The 26,955-nt window shown below is 44.0% G+C and overlaps 2 protein-coding genes across 4 annotated transcripts in view; one reads left to right on the plus strand and one right to left on the minus strand.

Moving 5' to 3' along the window:
* LOC119382908 (eukaryotic translation initiation factor 5B) overlaps positions 1-3,899 on the minus strand; it is a 50,647-nt gene extending 46,748 nt beyond the window's left edge. Inside the window, exons 1-4 of one of the 3 annotated variants that reach the window (XM_049412340.1) lie at positions 3,541-3,899; positions 2,797-2,869; positions 1,239-2,318; positions 88-276 (exon numbers count right to left, since the gene is read on the minus strand). In XM_049412340.1, the coding sequence (XP_049268297.1) occupies positions 88-276; positions 1,239-2,318; positions 2,797-2,869; positions 3,541-3,581 (1,383 nt within the window). In that variant the 5' untranslated portion in view covers positions 3,582-3,899. The remainder of the gene's footprint in view (positions 1-87; positions 277-1,238; positions 2,319-2,796; positions 2,870-3,540) is intronic. The other 2 variants (XM_037650814.2, XM_037650815.2) reach the window with 2 other exon arrangements.
* Positions 3,900-4,166: 267 nt separating this feature from the next.
* Positions 4,167-23,266, plus strand: LOC119382910 (ubiquitin carboxyl-terminal hydrolase 46). Its single transcript, XM_037650820.2, has 7 exons — positions 4,167-4,403; positions 5,454-5,534; positions 8,271-8,816; positions 13,158-13,318; positions 16,238-16,370; positions 19,190-19,333; positions 21,962-23,266. The coding sequence occupies exons 1-7, from the start codon at positions 4,401-4,403 to the stop codon at positions 22,061-22,063; spliced, it is 1,170 nt and encodes a 389-aa protein (XP_037506748.1). The 5' UTR covers positions 4,167-4,400; the 3' UTR covers positions 22,064-23,266.
* Positions 23,267-26,955: the final 3,689 nt, after the last annotated feature.

Raw genomic sequence — 26,955 nt, forward strand, 5'->3', positions numbered from 1 at the left:
CACTTGGCAAACGTGACCGATTTGATACTGGTCTCAATATGCTGCTGACATAATCATTAACGTGACCTTGACACAAAGCACGCTCACCTCTTGACCTTCCTGACCAGTTGCAGCAGCAGCAGCAGCAGCAGCCAGAGACTCCTTTGTAGGCGGTGGTTTCTTGCCTTCAATTTCCAACGTGAGCTCTTCTAGCATCTTCTCCAGCTCATCATCATCCTGGTTTTTCTTTTTCTTCTTTTCCTTCTTCTTTTTCTCTTTCTTCTCCTCTTTTACAACCTGGTAGCAGTAAGCAATGGAAGAATAACAGGGTAAACAATTGTTTGTTCACTGATGCTTCGCAGCGAACAAGATGTCAGCTGTATTCTTTTAGTGCCAACGTCAAAGCGCTCACAACCGTATTTTTTGTTATGGAGTGCAAGTGTGTTTCATTTTCATATCAAGAAACAACCTGAACCCACAAGTGCAATTAAGCATCTTTTCTTTCTCTGCTTCTACAAATGCAAAGTATTGCGGAAGAAATATTGCAATGGTGATGCTACAAATCAGCTTGTATCTTTTTCACATGTTACACAATTTTTAGGCAGCCATACAAAGACAACAGTTAATGAAGTGAAACGGGAAGGGGGGGTCTGACCCCTCAATGTATTGTGCATTTGTACACACACACACACACACACACACACACACACACACGCACGCACGCACGCACGCACGCACGCGCGCGCACACACACACACACGCACGCACACACACACGCGCACACACACACACACACACACACGCACACACACACACACACACATGCAGACAGTAAAGATTTTGGAGGTGGTATGGTTGACTGTCTGCAATATCCCTTTGGCTACTATGCCTATGCAAAGGGGAGATAAATTTTTATTAACTCTCAATAACTACACAAAATAAATGTTTCTTCACCGTCCTTGGTCGGTTTCTAAATGACAAGAAACAGTAACTTGCCACAAAAGCCAAATAAGTGACCTCCGTATGACCCAAGTACTGCTGCAACCTTCCTTCCACTTTCATTTCTCTTTGCAGCAGTAATTAAACCAGAAATCAGAAACTAAACCAATATGTACAAGTATTTCAAAAGTTCAATGAAAATGGTTTTCTCCTCGGTTTCATTGTCTACTGGCTCACAGTTTACATATTACCAGCTGGACCAGCAAGTTTTCTCCAGCCGTAAGCAACTACTTTCACCAATGCATTACACACAGCCTCACCTTCTCCTCTTGCTCTTCAACATCTTCCTTTGCACTGTCCACGTCCTTCACATCATCGTCGTCGTCGTCTCCAACATCAAGGAGTGCGAAACCGCCCATCTTTTTTTTGGGTGCCTTGGACGCGTCTTCATCATCAGAATCCTTCTGTTTCTTGTTCTTCTTTTTCTTCGACAGGGCAGGGGCACTCGGCATTTCGTCGTCCTCATCGCCGCTTTCATCGAGCAAGCCCTTCCCTTTCTTCTGTTTCCGTTTCGAGAGTGGCACCTTGTCTTCCTCCTCATCCTCACTCTCGTCTCCTTTCTTCTTCCCCTTCTTCCCTTTAGCAGGCTGTTTAACCTCTTCTTCGTCGTCGCTTTCATCACCCACTGCCATCTTTTTTCCCTTCTTGCCCTTGGCGGGCTTGACGTCGTCCTCGTCATCGCTCTCGTCTCCCGCCTTCTTTTTTCCTTTCTTTCCCTTGGCGGCAGGCTTCGTGTCTTCATCCTCATCGCTATCGTCTTCCTTTTTCCGACCTTTCTTGCCTTTGGCCGGTCTGGTCTCTTCCTCGTTCTCGTCGTCACTGTCGTCACCTCCTTTCTTCCTTCCCTTCTTTCCTTTCGCCGGTTTGGCAGGCTCGTCCTCATCTTCACTGTCGTCTCCCTTCTTTCCTTTCTTTCCCTTGGCAGGCTTGGCGATCTCCTCGTCGTCCTCGCTCTCATTCCCACCTTTCTTTTTGCCCTTCTTTCCCTTTTGCACAGGTTTAATGGGCTCGACTTCATCATCGCTGTCCTCGGCTGCCTTCTTCTTTCCCTTCTTCGCCTTTGCAGCCGGCTTCGCAACCTCTTCCTCCTCGTCGCTGTCGTCAAAACGCTTTCCCTTCGTGCCCTTCTTGTTTGTGGCAGCTGGTTTAGCATCATCATCGTCCCAGTCACTGTCATTATCGCCACGGCCCTTCTTCCCCTTCGCCTTTTTACCTGCTGGACCTTTGGCAGGCTTGGCTGGCTCATCGTCATCACTGTCGTCTAGCTTGTTCGTGCCTTTCTTAGCCTTGCCCTTGCGGGCGGGCGCTTCGTCATTGAGGCCGTCGCCACTGGTGTCAACCTGTGAAATGAAGCAAACGAGGCATTGTAAAACATCAGTCTAACCAGCAAAAGAAGTGTACAACATTTCAACATCCAACAAAGAATGGTGATGGGCTTAAAACTTTAAAAAATAACTAAGAAAATGACCTGCGAGGATGACACAGCCTGAACGTAGCTGTTTGTCACTGCACAGATATTGGCAATCGTGTTAACAAAACTGGGCAATCAGCAGCTTTAAAGGTTGACATTAGGATTTCAGAAGTTTGCACGCCCTGTTTTGACAATGGAAGTGGAGCTCCACAATGAAAAAAATTCCTTTCTGGGATGTTGTGACCGAGTTGTGTTACTTAAGAAACCGTGTCTGCATAATACGAGGTAATGTCGCACAAACGAACACCAAACTTCGCCATTTCAGCCGATAGCTCCAAAACCGGAGCAAACAGGCGGCATGTACAAGGCGGCATGTACAAGGAAAAAAAAAACACATGGGAAAGTACCGTCATCTTTTTCTTGGCGCCTCCTTTTTCAGTAATGGTGAGACTGTCCATGTCCTGCACCAAGGTGTCATCACTGCAAGTGGGAAAAAAAATCGCCCATGAAAACTTTTCGATAATTTCAGGGCTCATTATTACTGTTCTTTATTTTGGTACACCAACGATCATAATTCTAGCAGATGTCAATGAGACCACAAAGAAGTTTCACCTGCTGCTTGCACCGTGTGCTTAATAAACGTTAGAAGCAACTGCGCCGGAATTTAGAAGCCGGCTAATTAATGAACCGATTAACAGCTGCCACGATACGCCGGCGTGACCTCTTGATATGGGGAGGCAGCTTTGCCTAATATACCTACACTTGTGTGAGCAACAGCTGATCGTTTTGATAAACGAGATAACAGTTTTCTAAAGGGTGCACTAAGACCATGCTAATACGCAAAAAAAGAATGCGCAACATGCCGTTGCCGGCGTCTGAAGGAAACACTATGCCACAGCACCGGCACATACATGAACGCCGTCAATGACCGTGAACCTGTCAACGCACCCGAGAGCAATTACACATGCAAAGTGATGGGTTACACTGGAACTTAGAGGTCCCAAAGTGCGTTTTCACGGTCAAACAACAACGAAGGCTGCTCTGGTATACGTTTATTTGGCTAAAACGTTAGGCTTATTGTCGGCGACATACGGTTGATGCAATGTGGTGCTACGTGCCGAAACATCGCACGCAGTTCGCTCGCTACTTACTCGTCCAGTTTGTCTTTTTTGGTCTTCCTGTCTTTTCCCATGATTGCTTACCGCACTCCCGTTATATACAATACTATAGGTTGAGATTTAGCACCAGCAAAACGCAGATTTCCGTGAACTCGCATGTACAGAGCCTTAAGAACTAGGCCACGCTGCCGCGTTTAGAGACATCTACCGACTTGGCGAAGACACATCGCCGCAGTGTAGCAGACGCGCAGTTAAATAAAGCGACCCTGAGAAAAGTTTTCTTTAGTCGTTACGTAAGCCTCGTAACCTCAGGGTTTGTAACCGGTAAATACCGAACGGATTCGCGCCACTATAGAACGTAATCGTGGTTGTTTTACTGCGCTATTTGCGCAGCTGCACGCAATTGTTACATGACACGGATGACGCGGGGGGCGCGTGTGCGTCTGCTGCGAAACATCCGCGACTGCGGGTCTTCGTTTCATGCGCAATTTCAATCAATGCATTCTGTGGCGCAAAAACACTGTAGAGTGCGATACTGTACATTCATTGAAAAAGCTGTCCGAAATAATGAAATATTGGGAGTTAAATCGGCCAAATGATAGGGAGATGGGCACGCTGTTGCTGCAGGCGCGATCAGTGGGTACGATGCAGGATGCAATAGCAAGCAATAGTATCAAGTTATCATCGCGATATCCCGTAAATATTTTGGCAGTCTAGAATAGTAGTTAACTAATAATACGGTAAGTTATTTATCTAAATTATTCAAGCGCTTTTTATGAAAACAGGGAAAGCTACGAGTGTGCGGCTTTGGATGGCTTACTCCGGCAGCCAACTAAAATGGCGCTGTTGAAGGCAAGGAAGGCATTCAAGGTTTGACGCATGAAAAATGAAAAATGGTGAGTATTTCGAGCTTGTTTTTGACCCCGGACGACGTCTGTGTCGTGACCGTTCGATGGAATATTACTATTTTTTCACCGTAACGAGATATAGCGAAGATCGGTTGCCGACTGCCCGCAAACCCACTCCACCGATTTCACCGTGGAATGCTACCTTAAACATACGATTTTCTTAATATTCGCGGTCCCTACGTAGCTGTCTCTTCGTGAGCTGCTATAAAGTGATAGCGATTATTACGCGCTCAGCTGTAACGCGAAGATAGTGGTCCCTCTGAGTCCGCATCGCGTCCGCCTTTTGCGGACATTTGGGAACCCGGTTGCGTGAGAGCCCGTGTTACATACAGCCCTGATAATGCGCTTACAGGCATCGACATGTGTGATAAGGGCCTTTCGATCCGTGGCGCGGTTTCGTTGAGAGTGACTACTTAAGTTCGAGTCTCTGGGATCGCGTTGAACGCGATAAAATTGTCAAATGAAGGGCCAGGCGAACGCTCGCAAAATTCAAATGCGTCAAGCCGTGCAGCCTTTAGCTTCGAGTGCGATTCTCGCTTAATTGAATCTCGCCGTTTCGGTCGAATAACTTTTTTTTTTTTCACGTTTCGAAGACTATCGCGTTTATTTATTATTTCATCGTATAACCGTAGATCTCTGAATAGCAAGTTTTGGAAGTAGAAGTGATGGTCAGTGATCGTTGCGTTTTTTTATTCTTCTTTCTGCACGCAACTAATCGCGACGGAGTCAGCGTGCAGTGGAAGCGGTTGTTTGCGCTTGTTTTGCGTTATAAACATCGCGCGTGCTTTTGAGCTTCATTTCTCGCTGCCCTTTATCCGCTTTCTTGTGCCGCCGATGTAGTCGAAGCGATGTGGGCGTACCTACGTGCACATGGCTTGCGCAACTGTTAAGAAATGCCGCTCGGTGTAATCGCTTTATTGGGAAAGTGCAACTTCGCGATGCCGGCGAACAGTACGAGAGCTAGTTTCTCATGCGTCAATATGTTGACCGTTTATCTGTGCATCGCTCACTCTACGTTTTCGTCTTCACTTTTTTTAGGGAGCAAATGGATCATTGTTGGAGAAGGAGATAGGTCACGATCAGTTTCCATCAAATGAACACTACTTCGGTCTTGTAAATGTAAGTACATGCGTTCCTCAAACTTAGTCATTGTAGTACATGTATGCATAATATTTGCTCCCAATATTCGATTTCATGTCACAAAGAAAAAGCCGAAATGTGCTAGAAAAATAAGCGTTCCTCCTATGAAACGTGCATCTGTCCGCCTCTATCTTGCTTTGCATTATAGTTTCTCATAAGGAGTGAACATGATCTAGAAGATTGCGTGTCATTGAAGGTGCTCTGGGCGTGGTCATTTGTGCATGCGGATAGTCATGTGAAGCCACAAGTGGCAGCGGTAAAGTAGTGTTGCATTCCACCATCTGGACCAGTCTAACACGCACACTCCAGCTTACAACAAGAACAAAAAGAAAATTTTTTTAAAAAATATTTTTCTCTTGCGTCATCTGAGCACAAAACTTCAGCAAGCGAAAAGATTGTAACAAACCTAGCCTAACCATGTTGAGCTGTCGTCATTTGTATACAGCATAGTCGGCTCGTTAACTTAACATCTTGCTGACAGTACAACTTCGACACCTCTGATTTATTGTGAGAGAGAGAGGGGAAGAGCCTACCAATAAGGATGCATTATGCCAATGTCTCTACATCACAGAAGAGCCTACATGCCTTCATGACACATTTCAGCTGTAGTTAAAAGTCAAATATTCACGGTGTTCCTTTTAAGACTGAACTATGTTTTACATTGGTAGATTTTGTATGTTCAGCAAAAATTTATGCAGAAACCTTCTAACTCTCACACAGGCGAATGAATTGCCTTGTTAGAGAGTGTTGGGAGCTTTTTGAACCAAGGCATCGTGTTGCATTTTATATAAAATGCAACTGGGCCATATCTGTTTGTCTACTTTCTTCATCATTGACAGCATACTAAGCGAGGTGTGGTTTTTATCCTATGCGTAGTGTATTGCAGGTCACTGCAACCACGGCCTACGAGCGTGAAGTCCCACGGCTTTTGCATATTCTACAGGCTTTCTTAGCAGTGAATACGTACATATCCCACAGCATTAAATTGGTATATACAGCTTTATCAGTCTTTTCCTAGAACACACTAAGATTTCCTTATGGAAGGTCTGTGTCTAGAATCAAAACTTGCAGAGGTAACACATTTGGAAGCTTTTAAAAAGTTGTATGCTTTGCTCCCATAATATGACCAATAATGCACTTTTTTGTTGCACCCTCCTTGGCACACCTAAATATTTTTATGGTTTGGCTAATGCTACCTGGGATGCCCTCCTCACAGGGTGCTTTATTTTTTTTGCTAGTTAGCCATATTGACCACACGATGGTTCACACCATTCAGGTGATTGCCTGCATAGAAGCACATTACTTGCTTCATAGATCACAGTGTCCAAATAACCATACGAAATGACTGATAGTTAAGCTCGTAATTGTGCGCCCTACGGCGCATGTTGCACTTAAAAAATTGATGCCAAGCATTAGTGAAGCCATGCCAGCTTACCAGATATCACCAGATTAGTGCTATTTTCGAGGTTTCAGCTTGAAAACTCTTTAGTAGTTTTATTTTCATTCCTATTAACACGATCTCAAATGGACTGTTAGGAAATTCATAGCTGTAACGTAACGAAAATCCGATGGAACTTTTCAAAGATCCAGTGGATTCGGTTGAAAGTGGTGTTAGTGTGACAAATTCTGCTGAGCATTATATTTTGCAATTGTTTTGTGGGCTCCAAAGTAAGGAAGTGGACAGCTAATTATATAATTAATTAATGACATGGGAGTTGCTTCACATATGTATTTTGTGACATTTTGATTTCTGTCTGTACAATATTCCTGCTGCAGTCATGTCTTACCATTGACCTTGAAAGCAATTAAGGGGAGACCCTGCTTCTGAAACATGTTTCTTGTTTTTGAGCATATCATTATGAAACTTTTACAGCTTATGTATTTTTATGTGCTGATTTCAAACATGCAATTATTGTTCTAATATAATATGTACAGTAGACTCCTGTTAAACGAAAGCTGAAGGGACCAGGAAAATATGTTTCATTTAACAGGAGTTTCGTTTACTGAGAGATGAAAAGCGGTGCAGAATTCAAGCGCAAAACCAATCATGTTAGAGGCAGTTGTTCCATTTAAGCAGCAATTTCATTTAAGAGATTTTCGTTTATTGAGAGTCTACTGTAGTTTTGAAACTATTAAATAGTTTTTGTATTGTTAGGAGTAGGCTTTATTTCTAAACTGTGAGAGTTATCAAGCAGATCATCCAATCACAATAACCTGGAATAAATACTGTATGCAATAAAACAATAATGGATGTTCCAGGCCTATTTGAACAAAAGTTATGGTATGTTGAACATTCCCAGCTTGATCCCAGTTTGACCGAGCTCGACATCGCTCCCTTGCCAAGTGTTCAATGTACCATAACTTTTGTTCAAATGGGCCTAGAACATCCATTCTTGTATTATTGCATACAGTATTCATTCCAACTTATTGTGATATTATGATTTGCTTTATAACTCTCACAATTTGTAAATAAATCTTGCTCCCAACAATATACATGAAATATTTGATATTTTGAAAACAGCATAGTGTACTAGAAAAATAATTGCATATTTGAATTCAGGACATAAAAATACATAAAGCTGGGAAAGTTTCACAAAAACGTACTCAAAAACAAAGAAATATGTCTCCGAAGCAGGGTCCCCCCCCTTAAGTCGATCTCTCGGACACTGCCCTCACATTAATTTTGGTGCTCACTTCTTCTTCTCGAATGTGCAGTTTGGCAACACCTGCTATTGCAACTCGGTGCTCCAAGCACTCTACTTTTGCAAGCCGTTTCGGGAGAAAGTGCTGGAGTACAAGGCGCGCAACAAGCGGACAAAGGAGACCCTGCTCACGTGCCTGGCCGACCTGTTTCACAGCATCGCCAACCAGAAGAAGAAGACGGGCACCATTGCACCCAAGAAATTTATCGCGCGACTGCGCAAGGAGAACGAGCTCTTCGACAACTACATGCAGCAGGATGCGCATGAGTTCCTCAACTACCTGCTCAACACCATCGCCGACATCCTACAAGCCGAGAAGCAGCAGCAGCAGCAAAACTCGCAGACCAATGCCAAGGGTAACAAGTGCTCCAGCAGTGGAGACGCGACGCACAACGCAGCGGGAGGTGGCCCCATGGCCTCGTCCGGCGCTACAGCGCAGGGCGTGCAGAATCAGATTGGGGGTGCACATGCGCAGCCCCCCAAGCCCGAGCCCACATGGGTACACGACATCTTCCAGGGAACCCTCACCAATGAGACTCGGTGCCTCAACTGTGAAACGGTGAGTCTGCAATCCTCCTTAGCCCAGGTCTTGTAACCTGTTGTTAACACGATAGCATTAATTGTTCGTTTCGCAGGAATTCCGGCGTCAGTGTTAGAGTTCGCGTCGTTGATTGTGAGCGAAAAATCAGCATTGTCCATGAGCGAAAATTCAAGATAGATGCAAATAAATAATAAAAATCTTTGGTTCGAGTGGAAATCGAACCTAGGACTTCTGTGTGGCAAACAGATGTTGTGCCACAGAGCCACGCCAGTGCTTGAAACTGTTTTGGGAAAAATACCACATACGAATGTCACATAGTACGAGGAGTATCCTTAACGCATGTAATATTGTGTGGCAGAAGCTTAGAATTGCACCAGGTGTTGAAACATGTAAATTGCGCAACGATTGGGTGGTTTAAGGGGCCTACCAATTACAAAGCGTACGGGCATAATTAAGCATCATTATCAGCAACAGCATCAACAAAGTGTGCACCTGTGCAGGTGCACACTTTGTTGGAGAAAGAGAGAAATTCTTGGCGAAAAAATTTTTTGGTTGGGCGTGACTCGAACTCGCGTCTCCACGAGCTGAAGGCAAGTGTCTTAACCACTCGGCTATCCAGCCACGCTAGCAGAGCATAACATAGCCTTCTGTAGTATAGTATAGCGAGAGGGTGGGAAAGGGAAGTAGGGCGAGGGGGACATGCGAGGGTGTGGATGAGGGAAAGGAGGAGGGGAGAACTACCACAGAGAGAAATAGATAGAAAGAGTGAAAGTGATAGAAGGCGAGGGAATGACTACAGAGGAAGGGAGAGAAAAAAAAGAGAGAGAAAAAGATACAAAAAAACAGACACAAAGAAAAGAAAAGAGCAAGCATAGCCATGTATAGTGCAGTATAGCAAGGGGTGGGAAAGGTGAGGGAGTAAAGGCCCAGCCAAGCCAGGACCAACTAGGTGCCCACCAGCTCGCTGCTGTGACCCAGCCTTGCGTGACTTGGTGCAAGCTGCACAAATTTTTTTTGCTTAGCGGCTATGATGTTTCACTTCTAAGCATGAGCCTGCTGGTTTGATGTCAAACCTGCTGGCTACATTTGAAATGGGGTTAACCGCAAATGTGCTTGTGTACTTAGATTTAGTTGCATGTCAAAGAATCCCAGGGGCATACCTGCCAAGTCTTCCGGAAAATCCGGGAGACTCCTCGATTTCGACCATTTCTTAACGTTCATACGGTTGGCAGGAAAATCTCCCGGAAATTGAAATTTCTGTGCGTGATGTGGCGAAATTGACAAAAATTTAACCCAATCCGATCTAGGCTTTTGCGAATCCATTGCATATAGCATTATGTAAACCAATTTAGGAGCCCTTGATGTAAACGTACTAGTTGGGAAACTCTACCTCCATTGTTCCCTCCCCCCCTCAGGTTTTAGATTTCTTGAACTTGGTAGGTATGCAGGGGGTCAAAATGAACCCGGAGTCCCGCACTATTGCAGGCTTCAATTACACTGTTAGGGTGAGAGATGGTTATTTTACAAGGCGGGATTATGGATGGTCACATTAGTCCAAAATCCAACTCCACTTCCTTCTTCTCTTTCACCCTTCCTTGAAAGTCCTGTATGAATTCCCCCATTGTAGACGATGCTCGCCGGGCGAGTCAGTCAGTGTCGCGCAATGTATGGCTTCAAACAGGCAACATGCGCGACGTCAGTTTTTCTAGAGCGACGGCCAGTAGATGTCATGGAATCCACAGCCACATCATATCTCCTTCGCTGTACGACACATGTCGATTTCGCTTATCGTAGCGAGCCTTTGAACGGTCTTGAGATGCGAAAGTCCGAAGGCACGCAATGCGCCTTGCCTCCTCTGCCTGACAGGGTGTCTATGCAAGAGGTGGCTTTCCCTCATTCGAAAACAGGAGAATGGTGTCAAGGGTAGTGCGTTATGGACGGATGCAGAGAAGGTAAAACGGGCTAAAGCCAGTGGTCTCATGCAGCGCAGTGTTGTAAGCGTAACTCATAAAAGGTAATATTGAGTCCCAGTTTTTGTGCTTGGAGCAAGCGTATGTAGCAAATGTTAATGAGCGTTCTGTTCACGCACTTAGTCAGTTCGTTGGTCTGTGGATGGTACAAAGTGGCGTGACGAAACTGGGAAGTAGACCGGCGGAGCAGCTCTTCTACAACGTCGGCTACAAACTGACGGCCACAGTGACTGATAATGGCGCGAGGCGACCCATGCCGGAAGGGAGTATGATGTAGCATAGCATGAAGTCCGAAACTTGATTGGCCCTTGCGGCAGAGATCGCTGCAGTTTCAGCATAATGAGTGAGGTGCGTGACACTAGGGCGTCGGAACGAAATGTCCTTCGTCTCGGTTTTAGTTTCATTCCACCACAAAAAGTTCGGTTCCATTTCTGTTCCAGAACGAAAAAAAATTTGAAGTTAAAGTAATCATAAAAAACAATGCATTTGTGGTATAGTTACTTGCCCTCCTTTTAAAAAAGTAGGACAGGGGTAAAACACGTTCTTTCCACGTTCTTCAGAGGAGGGGAGTAACTGTACAACGAATTCCTACCAACTAGCACAAACCAGTATGGCCTTCAAAGTCATGGCATTTATTTTCTCAAAAGTCAATTATCAATTTTTTCAGCAGGCTTAATGCTTTGTGTCAAGGGAGTGAGCACGATCTCAGAAGCAGCACATCATTGAATATATGTACTCTATGATCTGCAAGATCGCTGTTCTGATAAACAAATCGCCAGGCCTGTGTGAAACACGCAGCACAGTCACAGCGAAAGCTGGAAGAGCGGCCTGTCTAGAGCCTGTTGTAGACTCTCTTGGGGAAACTCTACAAGTACACATGTAAGGTACCCACTACGTCATAAGTCACCATAATTTTTCAGAAGTAGGGAGGCACCCACTATGCCAATATTCGTCACTCTTCGGAGAATCGTGGTACCCGCTACACATCTGTAAGCCATTATGTGCACTTTGTGCTGTGACTGATGACGATGAAGAATTATGGTTGAGCCCTTTGTAATGGGTTGGAAGCATTCAACTACCGACTTGTTGAGCCATTCGAATTGTGACGCCAGGTTGTTATGTTACTCTTCTGCCACGGTATATTACACATGTTAACACGATTCCTTGCCCGACATACGCCTGTGTGCATGTCATGTTTGTACGTGTGTGTCAGGTAGCGCAGTTATCCCTTTTGCTATTTGAAGACCCTAGACTGATTCTGCCAGTGGCATGCAGTATGCTGTTACTGGCCTAGTGGTGTCTTCAGAATAGAGCCGTGGGCATCTCATTCAATAATTCAAAAACGGTTCACAATTTTAGTGTTTCTTATTGCATTATCATCATCATTATCATCATCATTGATATCCTCCGCAGGACAAAAGCCTCTCCCAATGACCTCAAATTTACCCGTCTTGCAAGAACTCATTGCGTTATATGTGAACAAATTTCTTCATTTCATCAATCCACCTAACTCTCTGTCGTCATCGCATGCATTTTCTTTCTACTGGTACACATTCCATTGCTTTTTCACTGGTTATCTTTCCTACACATTGCATGATCGCCCAGTTCCTTTCTTTGCACCTAATGTCAGCTAGGATATCGGCTGCTTCGTTTGTTCTTTGATTCATTCTGCCCTCCTTCTAACATATTGATTCGTTCTGCCTAACATATTGCTATAGGGAAGCATCGTGGCAGCAGCAACATGCCGTCAGCTGCAAAGATTCAGTTCCTGGTGCTCTATAGAGAGTCGTACCCCGCACCTCCACCAAAGATGTCATAGGGAAGAAACTACACTCAAACCTCATTATAACAAAGTCGCAACCAACTTGAAAATAAGCTCGTTATATCCAAAAACTTGTGATAAATGTATATTTGTAACACTTTAACTATGACAAGTATTCTTCATTTACTTCGTTATAACTGATAATTCGTTATATCCATGTTCACTATATCGAGGTTTGAGTGTATGTACACAATGGTATATTTGACAGCAAAAGCGTGCAACACTGCCGCAGTCCAAGTGCATTCCGCTCAGCACTTCGTCATCATCATTCCTTGCCATCTCTGCCCGTGACAATATTTTGCTCTATCACACGCTTCATGGTTCTGAACTTCTCGAGTTCCTTTGCTACCTTCCAAGTTTCTGTCCCATACACTAGCACTGGCAGAATGCAGTGATTTTATACTTTCCACTTATGGACAGTGTTAAGTTGCCAGCCAAGATTTGTGATTGTCCGCCATATGCGCTCCAGCCCATCCTTATGCTTCAGTGAATTCCTTAAGGTATTTTTTTTTTACGCCATACAGTTTCATGTGTAGATGATGTGTTGCATTTGTTTTTTATCTTCAGGTGAGCAGCAAAGATGAGGATTTCTTGGACCTTTCTGTGGACGTGAGCCAAAACACATCCATAACCCATTGCCTAAGGGGGTTTAGCAACACTGAAACGCTCTGCAGCGAACACAAATACTACTGTGAAAACTGCTGCAGTAAGCAAGAGGCACAAAAAAGGCAAGTACCGCTGTCCTTCTGTGGTAGTCGCACTTCAGAATAAACTCTATGCTATGTTTTTTACTTTTCATTGAATCTAAGCCGATGACGAATAGTATATATGGTGAATAGTAAAATGCAGTAAAACCTTGTTAATTTTCACGAGACCAGATAAAGTGTCCGAATTATCTGAATGCCGATTATTGCAAGTATCAAGAAAATAATAAGCAAGTGTCTATTACATCAATGAATTTTCATTTTCTTGATGAGTACGTAAATCTAGCACTTATTTTGCATAAGAGCAGTGTGAAAGCCACATTTTTTGTCATTTGTGACTTCGTTCACAATGTAACCACGGCTCGAGACCCCCGTGTCTTAAGCCGAAACGTGCTCTGAACCAATCCCTCATTATGTACCGCCACCACCAACACCACCACATGCATGTGACGAAAATCTTTTCGCCAGAAAAATGGTGGGTGCAGTTCAGCCACACACTTTGCATGTGCCAAGTAAAATCGAAAATACAAGTTTGCTGCAGCCGCTGAAGCCTTGGTCACAGCAACGCGATTGTGGTAAGATTGCGGATGGCGACCATACCTTTCTGAAGGCCCACAGCCGTTTTGGTTGCTCGAGAACGACGTTTTCACTCATTTGCATCACACATTTTCAGTGCTTCATGCTTGGCGCGCTCTGAGGATTGTCTGAATTAACTGAGTTGCGGCCAAATATGACCTAATTAACGAGGGTTTGATGCCATTGAACAATACATATGCATGCCGGGACCAGAGTACACGTCCGAATTGTCCAATTTTCTGAATGAACGGGAGTTGAATTAGCAAGCTCTTACTGTATAGCAAAGAATTTTTTTCAATTAGTCATGTTTCGAAAATGAACTTTTCTTTATTGTGAGTCGGTTCGGACTATGCTACAAAGCAGTGATATTCTCATTGTTCCTACATTACCTGCCACATAATTTTTGCCATGTGAAGAAATTGTTAAGTGATTTACCAACTTCCTTTTGAATGAAATTCCCCCCCCCCCCCCCATCCATGTAATCTTCAACAGTCTTTACGGGAGTTGGTAGTAGTTTCGGCTACTTATTATGAACACTTAGTAGTCACGTGTCCAGTAGTGTTAAAGTAAGTTTTATACTATAGCTTATTGCCAGACTGTCAAGCTACTGACGCAGCACTCTAAGGCCTGCTCATTACACCTTTGAGATGGTTGAATTGTGCGCTGATGCTTGGCAGTGTGTCCTTAAATGACTCGTTGAATGTTTAAACGACACGCTGAAGATTCACTAAGCAACAGTTTGATGTGGTAGGGAAGCAACGGAATGAAACCAACAGGCGATAAAGCTAAGGAAGGCATTACATGTATGTTTTAACTGTAGTGTAGTAACTATGACATAAATGGAAAGGAATCAAAGTGGTGAAAAAAAATTCAACTTGCCACAGGCAGGGACCGAACCTACAACCTTCGAATAACGCGTCCAATGCTCCATCAATCGAGCTGCATTGGGGGTCGCTTTCGATCCACTTTTTTGGGTATTTATGTTTGTGTAATCCTGGAAGTGTTAGCCAGGCCTATCGCAGCCATGACGGCGAGTGTGGAACACTTTTTTTGTTGCCAGCTGGAGTCACGTAGCACGTTATTTTATTATGAGCTGGGAGAATAAACCTTCATATGTTACCTAGGCCATCGAGTCTGCCGAAACGAGACCCTTACTATAGTGAGGGTCTCGTTCTGGCAGACTTGATGTGGCTGGTGTTTACTGTGGTCCGTAAAAGTGGCATTTTAGGTAAGTTGAGACGATGAGAGACAAGGAAAGTCGTTGCAGCCAACGTTATGATGAAGAAATCTTACTGTGAACTTTTGTCTTGTTTGCACATTAAGAGGCGAAATGCTAGAGGACCGTTTACTTAGATTTAGGTGCGCGTTAAAGTACACCAGATAGTCAAAATTTCTGGAGCCCACCTCTACGGTGTCCCTCATAACCATGCCATGGTTTCAGAATGTAAAACCCCAACAATTATATTATTGTTGTTTGGACACGAAGCATCCTGGAGCATTTATCTGTCATGTCAACTTGAAAGGGAATACTAGACCATATGGCTTAAAGTACAATGCAGTTGGGTCAAGATTGACATTTCATCGAGAAATAAATTCTGAAACAATTACTTAAGGGGAGACCCTGCTTCTGAAACATGTTTCTTGTTTTTGAACGTATCATTATGAAACTTTCACAGCTTATGTATTTTTATGTGCTGATTTCAAACATGCAATTATTGTTATAATACAGCATGTAGTTTTGAAACTATTAAATACTTTTTGTATTGTTAGGAGCAGGCTTTATTTCTAAACTGTGAGAGTTATCAAGCAAATCAGCCTATCACAATAACCTGGAATCAATGCTGTATGCAATAAGACAAGAATGGATGTTCTAGGCCCATTTGAACAAAAGTTATGGTATGTTGAACATTCCCAGCTTGATCCCAGTTTGACCGAGCTCGAAATCGCTGACTTGCCGAGTGTTCAACGTACTATAACTTTTGTTCAATTGGGCCTAGAACATCCATTCTTGTTTTATTGCAAACAGTATTCATTCCAGCTTATTGTGATATGCTGATTTGCTTTATAACTCTTACTATTTATAAATAAATCTTGCTCCCAACAGTATACATGAAATATTTAATATTTTGAAAACAGCATAGTGTACTAGAAAAATGATTGCATATTTGAAATCAGGACAAAAAAATACATAAGCCGCAAAAGTTTCATAAAAATGTACTCAAAAACAAAGAAATATATCTCCGAAGCAGGGTCCCCCCTTAATTGGCACTTTCTGGGTTGAGTAAAGTCTACTTTTGTTGACATGTGAAATTTCCGCTCATTTGTATTGAAATGTGGTGCGTTATTTGGCTTTTCTTCCCTTTGCAGGATGAGGGTAAAGAAGCTACCCATGATCCTGGCATTACACCTGAAGCGATTCAAGTACACGGAGCAGCAAAATAGGCACACCAAACTTTCTTACAGGGTGGTCTTCCCCCTTGAACTAAGGTTATTCAATACGGTGAGTGCATTTCCATTTGTTTTTCAGTGTTACGACTCTCTATGAGTGACAAATCCTTGGACGTGCAATTTCATTGAATGTAAGGTTCATTCCTGTAGATGTGGGTCTGTCTTATTCACTTGTTTTTTTAAAACCCGAGTGGTAACTTGGTAGTCTTAAAATAAATGCTGCTGCAGGAAGTGCTTAGTCAGAATCCATTTTAAAATATTTTTCGAAATGTATTCGAAGGACCTGGCGTTTGGCTGCTTAGCCTAGCAATGTGTTTAGGTGGTACAGCACAAAGAGCTACTCTGAATTTGTGGATAGTTCTTTCACCAACAGTTCCACACCTGAATGCATAAATGCAAGATAAATATAGGTTACTATGATTCCTAAATAAATATATAACTTATTACATTTCAATGGCTACGTCATTTTCATTCTGAGGTCGCAGGCTTAATTCTTGGCCTTGTGAGTGCATTTCAATGGGGTGCATAATGTAGAAGGGCTTCTTCACCATAGTTTTGGTCCGTATCAATGTACTCTATATGCACAATACTTATTTGGAAACCACTTCAATGATATCCTTCTTAGCTTCTGCATTAATGCGCAATACTTTTCAGAAACCTCTTTTACGATATCCTTCTTAGCTCCTGCGTGACCTTGCGATGTTGTACTCCGTCAGGCAATCGAATTAGACTTGCATCCGGTGGTATGAAAACCTCTCCTCAGTTCCAGATAAACATTTTTCTTGACTGTAACAACTACTGCGTGAATCTGTTATTCTAATGCCATTTACAAACTGAGAAGTCAGTCTGCTTAGAAAAACTGGTTTTAGGGATATGTATAAATTATACATGCTGTGTGTCTATAAATTATACATGCTGTGTGAAAATACTGTGAAGCCTTCCAAGTAATATAAACAAAGGGTCTCCTGGCTATGCTTAAATTGTTAAGATTGCATGAGTGTTCAAGTTCCTGCATTACCTTCTGGGTACACTATTTAGTGCTTTGGCATTGAATGTAAATATACAGCATACTTGAGAGGTGCACTACAATGTAAAATTTGTAGTGTATGCACTCCAGTAGTCTGTAACTCCTGGAATCAATGCACTATAGACACGCTAAATGTTGGTTGTCGTGAGTTAGAGTTTTTAAACATGTTTCCATAAAATGCTGAACTTGCCATTGTAGTTGAAAGAGCTTCAGAACTTTAAAATTGTCTAGGTAAGTGGTTATTATACTCTCTAGACAAGGGGCCTCAAATGCGCGGCCCTTTTGCTACCTTTCATTAGCGGCCTGGCCCACACATGCCTTCCTTCGTCCCCATGCAGCCATCGTGTGTAGAAATCGTGTGTTTCAGCTTCCATCGTGTGTTCTTTCAAGTGGCAACGTTAGCTGACACATCGTTCAAATTGCACCCCACCCCCCCTCCCCACTGCAACCTACTGTCCCGGCCCTTGCAGAACTAAATTTTGTGAATGTGGCCTGCTAGCTTAGGTGAGCTTGAGACCCCTGATCTAGACAGCGCATTTGTTTACTTTGTCAGATGTGAGAAGGGCCTAATTCGTTTATTTCTTCTGTGAAACGGCTGTATACATTTTGCTTGAAAGCGCTGTCAATAAGCAAAATCGTATAATTAATATTTTATTCGCAAGTGCGTGTTGTGCCATAGTGCTCTTAAAGGGGCCCTGCAACACTTTTTCAGCAGGGTCAAAAAGCGCTGCCAATCGGTAGTCGAGGCTCCCGAGGACATGCGAGCCAAATATTATAGCGAAGCGAGCGGCCTGGAATTTACAATAAATTCTCAAAGTCAGCTGAAAATGGCTCCCTCTTCTCTCGACAAATGATGTATTAGTCCGCAATATATGACGCGATTGTCGGCAGTTCCACCATTGGCTGATGTTATAATCACGATAACACCCTCATTATTACCTTCGTTGTTAATTTTGAGTTCAATAAGTAGATAATATGTATGTTTATATTGTGTTATGACGTTAAAACACTGAACAAACATTAATATTAGCACTTCCGGTCTCACCGGTAGCTGCAGACAGCCGGGGGATGGGTCCGCGCCGGCCCGATGCCCCACGATCCTTTCGTCTAGTCTTTAGTTCTTTGTTGTCAGCCCGCACTCGCTGTGCGCCTGCATTCGAAGAGCAAACAGCATCGAAGTACCGCCACTGGGAGTAGGGTGCACGCAGCCTTGCCGTGTTGAATACGATTCAAGCGCGAGCAGTGCGACGAGGCGGTGTCTCGGAGTGTGGGTCGAAACCCATTTCAGCTGTAATTCGTTCCAAACACGCACGCAGGTTTGCGTCCATGGTTGGCAGAGCGATGAAAACACTACGGCAGTTCGAGATGCACACCCAACATTACCAAACCGAATCGCAGTTTTCAAGCACGCGCGATACACGGTGCGATGGGCTCCGTTCGACGACGACCACGCAGGCCGACCGGAAGTGGCGCCACAGACCACGTGGTTGCGCCGAGACGCCAGAGAGAAAAAAATGAAGAAAAAAAATGCCGCCGGCGCTGACGTAACTCTTCGGCGCCTCCTCGCACCTCCGTCCTCCCTCCCTTCACGGCCCGCGCAGCTTTCCGCACGCTCGCGGCGTTGAGTTGAGGGAGAAAGCTGCGGAACGTGATCTCTATAATTTGGTAACACCACTTAGACTTGACGGATTCAAAAAATTTTTGCGGCATATGACTCGTGAAGAGTCATACGTCAATAATGAGACTATTCCAATATAACTAAGAAAGGTGTTGCAGGGCCCGTTTAATGCACATGTGTTGTATGCTTCCATTCCTTTGCTAACTACAACGCTATGTTTTTCTAGTCGGATGATGCCTACAACCCCGACCGGATGTACGATCTGGTGGCAGTAGTCATCCACTGTGGAAGTGGCCCCAACAGGGGACACTACATCTCCATAGTGAAAAGCCACGGTCTCTGGCTCCTCTTTGATGATGACATCGTTGATGTAAGTGTTGCTCTAAGAAAGATTGCCGTCCTTAGAAAACGGTTGGGGAGGGACTGAATTTTTTTTTTACTGTGATATCTGCTATGTGCTAATTCAATTGCTCTTGATTGTTTCGATGTTAGTCAGTACCTGTTGCTGGGATCCTAGAGGTCCTTTGCTACAATTTCATTGTTAAGTCAGACTTCTTCCCCTCAAAGATTTCAACAGATTGCAAGCCGAAGGTTCTATGCATTGGCTACTCCGTCGATATTGCAGCAAAGAATACTGTACTGCAACAGTGCAATACCATGCCTAGCCCCTGGTGCGCTCGGTAAAGTTATTGGCTGGTGCCACATTTTGCAGCACGTTACTAAACAGTCACCAAATTAAACAGCATATAAACAAAGCCGGAGTTAAGAATGGCAGGATAGGAGAGATGGAGACGTTCACCACGAAGGAGCGTCACCTGTGCAAATGAACACAACTACAGGCTAGAGGCATCTGCGAATAGTAAAGCTTTTTGCTTCGCAGAAGATGATTGCTCGTGCGCTTTTTTTTAATCCAGCCAATACCGGATTCAGTGCCATACTCACTGTGCATAATGTTGTGCCAGCAATAGCACTCCTGCTGCCAACTACCCCACATTATAAGTGAAACTGTGACATTTTTCATAGATAAAGAAGCTTTATACTGCTATGGTCTTAGTATATTTGTCATAATGAATGTGAAGGAACCTCATGCAGCTTGGTAGTCTTCTTTATACAGTAGAACCTCGTTGATATGTTCCCGTTTCGTACGATTTTCCGGTGCCAAGGCTCGCGATGCCGTTATCAAGCGAAACTGTGTGAAGTTTTCATGAATTTGCATTGTACGTTTTTTCATATAGTATGTTTTTTTCTGAATTTTTCATGGAAACGTGTGAACGAGGTTCTACTGCCACTTACCTCACAGTTCTCTGGATAACTTTGTTTCAGGCGACAATCCATAATAATACAGCTTTTCGTTTAGCACTGCATAAAAAATTGTGCCTCTGCCACACTGTGGCCTCTCCTCTCCACTAATATACCTGTGCAGGCACATCCTGCTTAGCTAGTTGCACCATTTCTTTGCAGTTTCGAATCCTACTTTCAGAACATTCATTGTACATTCTACAGATACGTTAGTGCATGAATATTTTAGGAAATGAGGGCAGTTGTATGCAAATACAGTGAAACCTCGTGAGTTCAAAGTGACTGGACTGTGAAAAATGTTTGAATTAAGTGGGTTTTCGAATTAACGAACCACAAAAAGTGGGATGCAAGGGACTTTGAATTATTGCAAGTAATCAAAAGTGGTCGTTTGCTGTGCCTGCTAGTTTGCAGCTCCAGGGGTTATGTTTTCCAGCAATACCCGGTCCCACTTTTTCTGCAAACCCGGAAAAACAACGGGTCTTGCTGCTGCCAGCAGAAAAAAAAAAGCGATCTCGTAGTCAGCTAAAATGCGCACCTGTGGAAAAGAAGACATGCTTCACTGCAACACAGTGGTGGCACGCAGGCAGCATGTCACCTGCTCTTCGTAGTGTAGGTGCGTCATCATGCTACCATTTGCCCATTCTTTCTGGTAAAATAAAGAATTTAATAATGACCAGTCTGACGGAATGCGCGATGTGTTCTGGCTGGAAAACGTGATCATTGAAATTTTTTAATTGAGTTCTCGAAGTAGTGGTTGCAGGCAACAACTCCGCCAGTAGTGCAAGTGTACAAATTGCCGGAGCAACCGCCACTCGGAGGGACGCATATATCACGAATTCCGTCACATTGTCCTTTATTAACTTCTTGATTTTCTCAGAAAGAATGGGCAAATTATCATGCGCTGACGTCGCGAGAAGCATGCAGCATGCTGCCCACGTGTCACCTCTGTACTGCAGCGAAGCGCATCTGTTTCGTAGGCACACATTTCAGCTGACCACGAGACCGTTATTATTATTTTTTTATTTGCTGGTAGCAGCGAGGATGGGGTGCTTCACCTGTCGCTCATTAGTATCGCTACATTGCATTGCCCTGTGACTCCTAAGGGCCTTTGTGTCCACGGATTTGTCGTGAAATCGAGATCAGAAATTGGCACATGGCATGCAAAGTTTTTGAATTAACAGGGCTGGGGCTGACCGCCGCTTTAAATTATCCACTCAAATTTACTTTGCAAAATACAGGACTGTAGAAATCCTTCGAATTAAGCCGGATTTCGAAATAACTGAGTTCGAATTAATGAGGTTTTTCTGTAGATTGACAAACATGTACTCAACTCATAGCAGACACAGCACATCTCGTTGTTGCACTGTTTGTTCTAATTCGTCATGTGCCGATTGGTCCAGATCAGTAGCTTCATACTCCTAACTCCCTAATTGTACGATGCATGTCACATGGCAGGTAGTTTTTGAAAACTTGTCCCTAAGTGTCAATCTTATCTTTCAAGAGAGCTTGTGCCAACAGAGTCTGTTGTAGCTTCGATACAGCAACAATAACGCCATAGGATCACATGTATAGTTCTCTAGTTACTAATTACTAGTAATAGATACAAGAAGTCTATTGATGGTGTAAACGACACAGTTATTCAAAATGAGCCAAAAGAGCAATAGAGGACAACCTATCGTACTTCGTCCCATCGTTGCAGAAAATCGACGCATCAGCAATCGAGGACTTCTACGGCCTCACGTCGGACACGCCAAAGACATCGGAGTCTGGCTACATCCTCTTTTATCAGTCAAGGGAGTGACGTCTGCGCAGGCACGGAGCGAGGGGGAAAGGGGTGTGAGGTTCCCCACTGTGTGTGCTGTGCCTCATGCCAGAGTAGTGACCACTTTTTGCCTCTCTCTCGCTCTCCGGCCACCACTGACCAAGGTGTGTGCAATAGAGGCAGGCCGGGAGCAGAGGTGGCTGCCATCTTCTTTTATTCGTTGTCACCACGTCACACGAGAAAGCACCAAAACTCTGGACAAAAGATCTGCAGGACGGCACAGCGGCACGAGACTCGTTGCATTTTGTAAAGGAAAAGATTGGCGGAGGTCTGCTGCCGAGGCACGAGGAGGAGAACGCAGCATCTCGGGCAGGTAGTTTATTTGCGGCTGTAGAGGAAATTTTGTCAGAACAAATGGTGTGTAAATAATAAAGGTTTTTTTTTTTTACAGCCGCATCACAGACAGAAAAGAGGCTATCAACAGCGAGGCAGACTCCTGGTTTTAACTCTGCAGAAGTCTTTTTCTCTGCTTGTGACGCCAGACGACACAGAATTTGTGACGCGGGTCGTAGTAGTTGAGGTGGGAGGCTCGTGCCGAGGTTCCAGAGTGTTGGAGCTGCCTCGCTGTTGCGTAGTGGTTTGTAGAGATATAGTTTTAGGGTTTTCTGGGGGATACAGGGGCTGTGTACAGAATAATTTATGGTCACTAGGATTTTATTGAGATGATAAACAGTTCTAGCTTTGGGGGCTTTCGGGAACAACTGGACAAGTGTCACCTTTTGCAGTGAATAGGCAATACGAAGTATATTATGAGAGTATTCAAAAACAAAGGCTTTTTTCTTTTGTTGTTGTTGTTGTTGTTATTGTTGTCATTCTCAGTTCTTAACGTCAGTTCTTAAATGTTTCATTAGTGATGTGACTCAGAAGTAAGGAAAAAGAGAGAAAAAAAAAACTTCGCACGTTCGCTTTTTGGGTAAAGATTTCTTGATAACGGCTTTCTTTTTTGTTAGTGAAGACGTTAAAAAAACAAATGAATTTCAAAGTTAGTCAAGAAAGGAGCGAATCAAGAGTGCCCATCAAAACAAAATTGTACAAAAGACACCAGGCATAGTGTGTGGTGAGAATGTGTTTCTGTTTGTAGTATTATGCAGCACATGTAAAAAGTGTAAGAAGAGTAAGAGCCTCATTCACCGTGTATAATATTGTACAGTTGCATTGCCTCTTATTAAAGCTTTGGATGCACTTGTGTGTATATGTGTCACTTAGTAGTACTTTCTTATCCAGACATACAGCGGTCTTGTGGAAGGTGGCTTTAGCAAATGTTGCTCTGCAGTTAAAAACAGTTGAAAACATTGGTGAACATTTCTCATGCATGGGTACATGAACACAGCAAGCAAGCTAGAAATACATTAAAAAATGTGTAGACATTGGCATAAAAGTGCCACAGTGAATATCATCAACTGTAGTTGAACAGAAAATAGACTATATTTAATTGTGGTTATGGCGCTCGACTGCTGACTCAAAGGTCGCGGGATCGAATCCCGGCCACGGCGGCTGCATTTTTGATGGAGGCGAAAATGTTTGAGGTCCGTGTACTTAGATTTAGGTGCACGTTAAAGAACTCCAGGTGGACGAAATTTCCGGAGCCCTCCACTACGGCGTCTCTCATAATCATATTGTGGTTTTGGGACCCTAAACCCCAGGTATTAATAATTTAACTGAAAAGTTATTTTAAGAAGTGAATAATAAATCTGAGTAATGAAAACCACAGTTTCGTACAATATTTACTAGAGGGAACGGTGGCGCTGCAATCGTTCAACCAACATGGGAGTGATGGTTAGTACATGGATTTGCCTAGTCTTCATGATTATGGCTTTGTGTATTGTTGTGTTGTGGCTTTTGTTTCAGTTAAAAGAACTGTTCGTTGTGAACCTCGTGAGCTGATTTGAATTGGTGAGCCCAAAAGCGTCAAGGTGGTGAAGTGGGACTGCTGAATTTTTTCTTAACTTCGTCGCTGCAGGGCACACGGAACCGAAAGAACAAAGCTAAGGCAGATCCATGTACTACCCATCTTTACCATTCTGGCTGAAGTGTCATGCGTTGCAGCTTCCATAGACACTAGTGCCAGATTTCCCTCTAGTGTAATATCATGAAACTCTGTAGAACAAAATTGCAGGGGATCCCTTAGCGCGTTTTTATCAGATGAGAACACAAAAGTGTTCCTTTTGGCTATGCTGTTGTTACGGAGGGGTACTGCAAGGTCTGTCGCGGGGATTCCTCTCTCCTACGCTGCGGCTGCAAGTGGTTGCTGCGGCGTAGTAGAGCGGGCACCGGGTGTCTCTGCGGCGACGCCAGCTGAGTGTGCACTTTCGTCAACCTAGCGAAGAAACGCGGCTGTAGGTTACTGCTGCAGTTGGCGCCAGCATCAGTCCAGGTGGGAGAGGTCACATGCTTTCCCAAACACGCTTTCGCCAACCAAGCCAACAAAATTTTACTGCAGAGCTGTTATGTTCGAGCTTTGCTGTGTGTCATAGATAGAAAATTATCATAATCGTGAACCGGAACGCACTGTCTTCGTCCTCTTCTTCATCGCCTTCCTCCTCTTTCTCCTCTGCTTTGATCCCAGAACCAGGGTGTCGGAATGAAATGTTTTTCGTTTCGGTTTTTGTTTCGTTCCACCGCAAAAATTTCCATTCCATTTCTCTTCTGGAACGAAAAAAAAATGTTCCGTAACGGTTCTTAACCGTCTTTTTTGTTCAAAAATTTGAAGTAAAGATAATTATAAAAACATTCCAATTCCATTCCGGGGAATTAGAACTTGCCGCAATTACATTCCTTTCAATTCCTCGGAATGAAAAAACTTAGCCCATTCGGACCCTGGGAATGGCCGGGCAGTTCAATTCTATTCCTGGGCCAGGCAGTTTTGCCACGCGTCTGGAGCGGTCGTGAATACGGATCAAACTAAGATTTGGTTAATGGGGAACAAAGCCCTCTAGATCTGCTGGTATTAGCTGGAACAGTGCACCGCTCAACGTAGGAAAGGCATATTGATAGTTTTATCGAGTTAAGAATAAACGCCCCATAAAGCTGATGTCATCAGATGCATTAAGAACTCATAACTGGTTTCACTGTAACAAACTTCAGCGCCGGCAGTGCCCTCTCCACTTTGGCCTGCGTGACAGGCACGCGAAAGTCCACTTGCGTTAATATAAGCAACTCTGGTTGCCACTGTTTTCGTTTTTCGCACAATTTCAACATATCTTTGCTTTGGAAGTCCTATACCTGAGGTACGCGCTAATACTGTACCCTGAGATATGCTCACATTGCACGAGCTCAGTTGTTCCGGATTGAGAAGTTTTCTCGTGAACCGAAAGCTATTAAAGAAATTTCGGTTTCACTCCGGAACGAAATAATAGATAAAGTTTCGGTTGCGTTTTCGTTCCGTTCCGACACACTGCCCAAAACACGTGCGCCGATTTGTCGCGAACGAGTGCAAAGAGAGAGAAAGGAAGGGGAGAAAGAAAAGGATAGAAAGGCGGAGAAACAAAATAAACATAGAGGGAAAGAGATAGAAAGGCACAGACTGAAAAAGTATTAAAAAAAGAGCGCTAGCATAGCCATGTACAATATAGCCTAGCAAGGGGTGGGAAAGAGACAGGTGAGGGGGTAACCAGGACCACTACTGCAAGGCGTCGCACAGTAGCTGCTTCTGAGCACTGCACGTGAGTGATATACTGACAATAATATCTATATTATTGCATGTTCTTGAGCGCACATGTTTCTCCCCAGGGGCGTAGCCAAGGGGGGGGGGGGGGGTTGGGGGGGTTCAACCCCCCCCCCCCCGAAATTTTTCAGTTTTGCTTGCGTATATAGGCATGCACACATACAAACGCACGCACGAACAGACATAAAGTATGGTTGAACCCCCCCCGAAAAAAATTTCTGGCTACGCCCCTGTTTAAATTTTCCCTGTTCAAAAAGTTCGTTTCGACGTCACCGAAGCTTGAGCGCACGTGGTATTTTGGCGCTCCCCGAGGTGGGGCATTTGTGTTTCTTGGCGGGCATTTTAAAGTGACACAAAATTACTCGTAATTAATGATGCTAGCCTTAACTATAAGACACGTTGGAGAGCTTACGATTCAGTATTGGGATTATCGGACGCATAAGCTACAAATTCAAGTATAAAAGTCACAAACAATAATTTGGTCGCCAGGGGTCTTTTAGAATGGATATGTCGAAAGCTGTGATAAAGGTCCTTTGATTCTTGACCCAGATTAGCCAGCACGTACTGATGACCTCTCTCGAAATAGGCCACAAAAAGACACCAGTGCTTACTCACGTAATGCGCATTTTGTCGTGAACAAAGGGGGCATGGCTCGTGTGACCTAGCGCTTTGTTAGCCACGGTCATATGAAGCCGAGCCGATAAACGCCAGGGACCCCTCCGCTCGAAAAAATTATAGCACAGCGAAGGCTGTACGGCCCGCTGCAGAACTCGACGTCCTTGTCGAACTGTTCAACGAACGATGAAGACGTCATGATATTCGAGCTTTCCGATGTACGTTCGACGGCCGCAGGGCATGATGTAACATATGTGTCAGTTTTCCGTGACCAGAGCAGCTAAGGTTACAGCGAGGCACACAGCTGAAGCGTCCATGGTCCACAGAACTTCAAGGACCAATGAGAACGGGAGCACACCTTCGATACGTAAGTAAGCAAAATCGATCATTGCTTTCCCGTCTATAAATATTTAACGCATAATGAAACTGCGGGTGCCGTAGGGGCGTGGCAATTTCATATAAAATGCTTTTGAAGGAAAAGGTACTACGTGGGATACCGGAAAGCTTTCTTCTTTTTCGCGTTTCAAAAGCGAGTTGAAGCCCTTCGCAAGTTCCAGACGTTCGCAGTCTTAAATGTGCTTGGAGCGTCTTT

The sequence above is a fragment of the Rhipicephalus sanguineus genome, chromosome 2 (assembly GCF_013339695.2).
Source record: "Rhipicephalus sanguineus isolate Rsan-2018 chromosome 2, BIME_Rsan_1.4, whole genome shotgun sequence".
NCBI lineage: Eukaryota > Metazoa > Arthropoda > Arachnida > Ixodida > Ixodidae > Rhipicephalus > Rhipicephalus sanguineus.